The sequence below is a fragment of the Hirundo rustica genome, chromosome 8 (genome assembly GCF_015227805.2).
Source record: "Hirundo rustica isolate bHirRus1 chromosome 8, bHirRus1.pri.v3, whole genome shotgun sequence".
Lineage (NCBI taxonomy): Eukaryota > Metazoa > Chordata > Aves > Passeriformes > Hirundinidae > Hirundo > Hirundo rustica.
The window spans coordinates 16,910,828-16,918,629 of NC_053457.1; the positions used below are offsets into that span (position 1 = coordinate 16,910,828).

Consider the following 7,802-nt stretch of genomic DNA (forward strand, 5'->3'; position numbering starts at 1 on the left):
TACGCTGTCAGCAGCTTGGTATACTCTTTCCCTGTTGTCTAATTATCTATGTCTGTCTGTCTGTCTATTTATCTATCTATCTGTGTTTCACTTTCTCTGCATTTCTCCTTTTTTCTCCTTGTACAGTGCTCAAGACTGCAATATGAGTGATACTAAGTTTTCTTAGTGCCTCTGGGTCACCCCTATCCTCCTTCTTTTAGCTGTCAATTAGGGGGTTATGAAACAGCAGAAATAGTTGTGTATTTTTCTCCTTTGTCCTTCTGGACATTATATTGCTGGTTCTTAGTGTGGCAAGGACCCCACTGAGCATGGTTGGCCTGCCATCACAGAGTACTACAACACTCAAACCATAAAGAGCCAGGAATTCATTTTTTCTGATTCAACTTGATAGTGTAGGACCCTCACTGGTTTTGAGAAAGTCATTACATGCTGCAGGGTCACCTCTGCCTTTGGAAGATAGTGGGTGTAAGTGATGGTGGGTGTAAGGTCAGAGGGAAGTTACAGCTCCACTGGCAATGCCCACAGACCACAAGAAACAGCACACACTATGCTACACAAATGGTGGTGAACTTTTTTAGTCAAATTATTTCAAAATCATAGGAGACTAACTCTATCACAGAAGTCAGAAGTTTTGAAATCACTGGTTATAAACTGAAACAAAAGGGTAATGTCTTAACTATGCAAATCCTGACCATCCGTTCTCGGCATTCACCTGAGGAAGACATACTGTGTTTTGAGGAAAGACTTGTGGCCAGACACTTCCTTGTTGTGACTAGTAGACACTCAGAGCTGCTTCCCAGCTAGCTCTCTCTCAATATCATGCATTTCCCAGGCCACCATTGCACTTGCAAACAGTGTATTTGGTAGGTTGGGATTCCCACTCTTCCCTCTAACTCCCTGTGAGGGACACACCTGGCTGTCAGCGTCCATCTCTGAGCCCACCTCATGCATCTGTCTGGCTCCTTCTGTCCAACTCGGGAGTTCTGCTACATCATCTTGACACATAATTATCTCTCCTCTTCTTAATCATCTGTGCTACTGTCTAATGTAGGCACCAGCTGCAGCAAGGAGGACCTGGGGGAGGGGGTGTGCTCACATAGAAGCTTCTCTGTCTTTCTCCCACCCCGTTCCCCCCAGCCATCACAGAGTTTGCTAACAAGGTTTTCAGAAGTAGTGCTTCAAGAATAGCTTGGTATTTCCCCTTTCTGTTGAACTGCATTCCTCACAGAGGAATCCTTGCAGCAGAGCTGGTCCAACAGAGCGGAAAGAAAGAGAGAGCAGTGCTGCTTCTTCTGCCTTCTTTAGGGAAGAACCACTCCCTAAATGCTTGGAAAGTAGATCTGCAAAGCTCACAAGGGCTTTCAATGTAAGAATAAAACCTGAAGAGAGAAACTGCAACAACGTGTTCAGGAGCTCTGGGAAATACTGAGAGGGTGTATGCATCTGTCATAAACATGAAATAAATACTCACATTCTATCTCTTGACAAACTTTTCCTACCTCCCATCTCAACTAGAAACAGTCAGAATATTCAGAGCTAAGAGGAGACTACCCAGAAATGAGTGCAGGTCACTGGCTTTGCAAAACTTCCCCAGGACCCTTCTAACCTTAGAACTCAGCCCTGCAAAGGGACAGTATTTTTCAGCATTTCTGAAGGCCAGTGTGAGCCCAGATAACTCAACTCATGGTTAGAGATGTTCAGAAGCTACCTGGGGGTCCTGTGTGAACTTTCTTTGGGTCAGGAGCACAACGTGTCCCTGCAGCAGATATCTGGGTTGGCAGGATTAAGGCATCTAAGGCAGTTGCAACCATGTCATGTAACTGCCACCTAAAACTCTGAGAGCTAAAGAAAAGCAACATCTGCAGGATTGTCTGCTTGGTACCTTTTTGATTCCTAGTGGAATATGAGGGCGCTTGGCCAACAGCAAGGAGCTGCATAGTGTCACTTGCCTAAGTCAAACCTGGAATGAATGAAGGACAGACACAAAGAATAGTTCTTACTGTCAATACATCATTGTGAAGTGTCATGCTCTTAGATGGCTGCTCTGTTGTTTCTGTGTTTAATTGTACTGTTCCAAAGAAAGCTCAGGTTCTGAGGCTGGAAGTGGCTGTGTGGCTGCGTCTAAAGTGGGATGATCTTTCCAGGTATAGCCTGAATAGTAGGTAAGGCCGGACTGAAGAGCTTCATTTCTAATGGGATGTGGAGGCACCATGTTGAGAACTGGTGATCACCACGTTGGACTGTATGAGAACAGGGATTCACAAAATCCACAAATAATTGTCAGGAGATCTGCACAACCATTAGAGAGACGTGTCATTCAGAGTGAAACGCCACTATTTCCTGTATATGTAATGATGGCAAATGCTGGAAAGGTTTGCAATACTTGTCTCTTATTCCTGACATTTTTTGACTTTGAGGCACTGACTCAGCCCTTCCATTGCTACACTTTTCTCTCAGCTGGGCCCTACTGCCATCTAGCTGGGAAATGGATCTTCCTCTGAGGCCCGATCCAATTTCCAATGACATCAGCAAAAATCTTCCCATTTGCTTTAACAGAAGCTGGATTGGGTCCTTGCATCTAGTTTTACTTTGTATTAGGGAGAAAGGGAACGTGATGACTGCCTTTTATTCTTAGGATTACTGTGTTCATTTGGGTCAAAAACTTCCAGATGTGAACCTCACCAGAACCAATGCCGGGACAATTACTAGCAAAACCTCGAATTGCAGCATCTGTCTCAGGAGAGCTTTCTCTTCTCACCACATATCACAGAGAACTCTCGTGTTCTCTTGCACTACAAAGCCTTGGGATGACAGCACACACAGCACACTGAGCCACCTGTCCTAAGAGGTCTTTGCATGCAACTAGCAACACAACATACTGAAGTCAGAGCTGAACCCAACGAACTGGTCAGTCAGTATTCTTTAAGAAGTTCACCTCCTGGCCCCCAATTTTTAGAACAAATCAAATTAAAAGAGACAGATTTAAGGGAAAGTGTTCGAAAACCACCATAAGAACACCAAGACCTTTCCCACCTCTCTTGACTCAGTCTATTTAGACCTGAGACTCCAGCTTTTGATTCATTTCAGGATCTTTGCCATCAATATTTCACAGCAAGTAGGAAGCAAAAGGAGATAGTGTAATCCTATTTCCTTACAGCCTTACTGAAAAGCTTAGAAACAACCTCAGGATCACAGTACTCAGAAGACCTCCTGTTCTGCTTTCAGACTGTTGTAAGCATGACAGTTCTGCTGAGGTAGATGCTACTCATTGAAAACTGGGCCCTTGTGATCACCAGCTAATGTAGCTCATGGCACATCACAGGACAGGAACTTGTTTGCAAGGGGAATGAAAATCAACTCCCACATTGCTTCTCCAAGATGGCATTTAGTTTGAAATCGAGTGAGACAGGGAAACCGTGTTTACCCACAGTTCAAAGTCCGGGCACCTGCTGGCACCTAGGGAGTTCAGTTCCAGCCATTTCCAGCAGTGAATGAACTCGGGATCGGCTCCAGCAATGGAGACGGCTCTCTGCCTGCTGAGCAGATGTCTGGAGACGCAGCCTGTCATGAAAGGGCCTCGGAAGAAGAGCATTCCAAGCCAGCAGGGCAGTAGCGGGGAACTGGTCTCTGTTGCTAAAACTGATCTAGCCCCTGGAGCAGCTGCAAACCTTGGCCTGAAATTGGAGCCTGTACATGGGGACAAAGAATATAAAAGGGAGGATGAGCTTCTCCCCTCCCCCTACCTTCATCACGTTTCCTCTTCTCGCCATTCGACCGAGGAATCCCCAGGATCCCGTTAATGGAGTAAGAGCCCACTGGATCATTGGAGGCACTGGAGACAGGAGGGGATGCTGTGCTGGGCACTGGACAGAAGGAAAAGGGAAAAAGGGCCATCAGGAGAGCAGCACAGCACTCGGGCATCCCCAGCTGAAAGCTATGCATGCCACCAGTCTAATAGGAAAGCCTGGGCTCTAAGAAGATTCCCAGTCCCTCATGCTGAAGGACTTACTCTACTGTATCCCAGCAAAGCTTCATCCCAGCTTCGCTTGTCCACTTCTACACTGTAGCTTCAGAGCCTTCCAGTACATGGCCATTGACAGCAAGTGTATTCCATCAAGAAGCTAAATGTTGTTACATCCCAGTTCAGAGCAGGCTTTCAAGGTAATCGAGTGAGGTGCTGCATAGGCCACATTCTCTAGTGACTTCATAGTCCATCTATATTTTACTAGACCATTTCCTCTCGGTATTTTTTCACCAGGAGCGCACATGTTCTGTCTTAGGCAGACTAGTCTATATGCCCACCCTAAACACTTAGTGAAAAACTACTTTCTTAGCATAGTTTAGAAGCACTTCAGTGCTGCACTAATAAATTCAGTTCCCTACTGGAATGGCTGGTTGGTGATACATGCTACCACCCAGATTAATGAAAACCTAGTGCTTTCCTTTCGTACTGACCAGTATCAATTGACAGAATACTCTGGCAACTTGGCTGTCCAAGATTGCTCATGAATTTCCAAAATATCAAAAGTGACAAGTTATCCAGATTAGAAATGATCCCTTCATGATAATCAGGCCTTTAGAACAGGTAGACCTATGCATCCAGCAGGCATACCTATTGTGTCCCAGTGTGTCCCAGTAATGGAGTGAATATCCCAATTCTCTTACAGGCCACTATGCAGCTCATAAAGCACTGACCTGAAGCAATCAGTACATCCAACTCAAGCCTTTCAGGGTGGAGCAGAACCTTTCAACATGCTCCAGTGTAGACCCACACCTCCTACTACATCCCAGAGCAATGAGAGACTCCACTAGGAGCACTCTCAGTGTCCCAGCTCAGCCATTGCATTCCCTAGAGATTGCACTACTGTTCCAAGAAGGAATATCTGCCAGCTCCATCTGTTGTGATCAGTGATTGCCAGTCCAGTGAGCAAGTCCTATTAAAAGGGCATCCAGAAATGCTCTTCCATATTGGCCCATTGTATTCCTGAATACAGTTTGTGTACAGGATTGTATCTATCAGCTCTGTCCCATGTTGATGAGCATTTTCTGGTAAATCCTTGAGTAGCAGCAGATTCTCAATAACCAACAGAATCTAAGGAAGTCTTAGGCCACAAATAAGCCACTGTGTTTCACAGTATCCCAGAATATTGCATGTTTTTCCTGCTCTAGTTTGTCACTAAAGCTATGCTAGCAAGAGCAGACGTATCTACCACACAGCCCACAGATTAAAAAGTATCTCATCACACATCTAACACAGTGCCTTTAAGCAGACTAGGAGGCATTTGGTCACCTTATTACAGACTCCGTCTTCTGTTCACCTCAATAAACCAGCAAAACAATTCCCCAGAAAAAAACCCCAGCATTTTCTCAGTGAAATACACCCATGGGATACCTGACTGCACAGCTAGAACAATTAAGAACTTAGTTGGGAGGCAGCTGGAATATCTTACCCATGTTTGTGTATTACTAGCACTAAGAAAGGGACCAGTTCCAGCAAAGAGAGAGACGAAAAATTTGGTAAGGGGAAAAAAAAGAGTCAGAGAAAGGACAAGATAAAGGTGGAGACTGACGCTTAGACAGGACAGCAGTAAGCATTTCTCTGTAGGGAGATGAAGGAGGGAGCATGAATGTGAAATGGACGTTAAGGAAGAATTACTTGGGCAAACCCCTGTTTTGGGCTAGTTTCTGTGTGATTCACTTCTCTGTAATGCAACAGGGGAAACAAAGAATAGAAAACTCTGATTTCCATGGAGGCTTCTTTCCCCCCACCCCCTCCTCCCTTTTGCTGTGTTTAGCATCAGCTTGTCAGACTTTGTTCCCTCAACTAAGCTTCATTCTGATTTCCACTTGACCTGTCACCACCCCTCATGTCAGTCTACTTACCAATAGTATGTCCTGGTGCAGTCACACCTGTCCCACTCCCATCTGGTGTTGGGTGAAAAGGTTGCTGAACTTTGGTTCTGATGATCCTGGAAAAGAGTGAAACACATTCAGGACTCAAATGCACCTTCTCTGTGCCTTTGCAGACCCACAGCCCCAGTTATCAGAACCTGAAGTCTTGATCTGAGCTCTCGGTTCGGCAGAGTGGTTTAATTTGCCTTGTGGTCCTGATTCTACTGCTTTAATAGTCCAGCTCTCAGAGAGTCATCCAATTTCAGCCCTGTTGTCTTTATCTCAAACTTGGGTGCTCACTGCATAAGGATGGTGTTCAGTGAGCAAGCTAGGATCTTCTGTGTGTTAACAGCTGCATTGTCATTTCTGGTCTGATCTGTGAGCATAATCACAGTGCAGTCTTTGCAGCTAGTAGAAACATTGCTGAATTTACAAATGGTGTAGCTTTAATTTTGTTGTCCACCTGAAAAATATCCTTCTGACTGACTAAATGCTTTGAACTGCAGAAGGCTTGACCAAAGCCCTTGCCCTTCAAAAATGAGGTGAAAGGAGAAGGCATCTGTAGGGAGTGGTGGTGGGATATAGATCACCAGGGAAAAAAGGTCCATCAAACAGGGCAAAAATAGGTGTTTGTCAGGTGGTGAATGAACTCAGCATGGGAAGTCAAAAAGACATCACAAAGCTTATAATGTAGCTCAGAATGACAATAAACTGAACTGTAATTGTCAGTGCTCTGTTTCTTGTTACACAAAATCTTTCACCTCTAGGTCACTGGTTTAAATCCAGCTGAGGTCAGTGGTGAAAGAAAATCACTAGTACCTAGTACCTGACTGGCAACGTCCCTGACTACTGGCAGATATTGCGTATCTGTGAGTTGGGAACAGCTGTTCCACCAAGGAACTCAGTAAATAAGCCATGACCTGTGAAGGCCATGGAAACCAGCTTCCTTTCTGAGATTAGAACAAGCCTATCCTCTTTCCAGCCACTCCAGTTAGGGTGTAGGCTGCAGATTCTCTTCAGCCTGAGCTTCTGGAACTCTTAGCCCCGCATTTAGCTTTATTTTTAAATTAGCTTTATTTTCTACCCAAAAATCTCTCCAGAAAGTGAAAGCAGATAGAAGATTGTTCCTGCCCACTTGAGAGCTTCCCTTAAAATTTGTTCTAAAGAGTAAGTTGGCAAAACTTCAAAGAGCAAATGTGAGGCTAGTGGGTGGTATGGCATAGATGGAGATAGGCAGAGACATTGTGAGAGCAATTTTTAAAAACCACAACTTATGAGAGTGAAGTCTTCTTAGAAAAAGAAAGAGCCTCACCTTAGCATGTTAGAAAACCCTGCTTGATAAAGCCTGACCAGTAGCTGGAATGCTTGGGACCTAGTTGGACACAGAGAATGTCAAGGTTCTAGCTGAGGATGGAGATCCAGATCCTCATCTGTATAGATCAGTAGTAGCAGATGCCCTAATCTATAGTTGCTGAGAACCTATACAAAAAGTGTCTGAAGGCCTCAGGGCCAGATTCTGAGATCATGTTATTTGTACTAGGTGAAGAGCTGATCTGAAAAGTGTGCTACAGCAAATTATAGAACTTTTTTTTCTTCTTTTCTGTTTTTTTTCTTTTTTCCCCTCTTGTCTCACATTCCCCCTAAAGTCCCCTGAAGTGCCACTCTGGTTGTGTGAGTTTATTGATTTCCCCCAGCCCAGAGAAACAGAAAAAGGGGATGGGGTGCAGGCAAAGGGATGGAAATAGAAAGCTATAAATTATTTGTGACAGGAAAGCAATAGTGCCAGAGTGCTGAGCACAAGTCCCGTGTCACTATTAGATTCCTTTTAGCCTGATGACACTGTAAAAGAGGTTAAGTGTCTGATGGAATCGTACACCTTGGGGGCAGGGGCAGTCCAGGAGCAGAACAAG

The 7,802-nt window shown here is 44.7% G+C and overlaps 1 protein-coding gene across 1 annotated transcript in view; it reads right to left on the bottom strand.

The window, feature by feature from the left end:
* The window catches only part of PAX2 (paired box 2), a 56,277-nt gene extending 49,065 nt beyond the window's left edge, over nt 1-7,212 (bottom strand). The window contains exons 1-3 of the mRNA XM_058421555.1: nt 7,205-7,212; nt 5,884-5,969; nt 3,744-3,863 (exon numbers count right to left, since the gene is read on the bottom strand). Coding sequence (XP_058277538.1) covers nt 3,744-3,863; nt 5,884-5,969; nt 7,205-7,212 — 214 coding nt within the window. The remainder of the gene's footprint in view (nt 1-3,743; nt 3,864-5,883; nt 5,970-7,204) is intronic.
* Nucleotides 7,213-7,802: the final 590 nt, after the last annotated feature.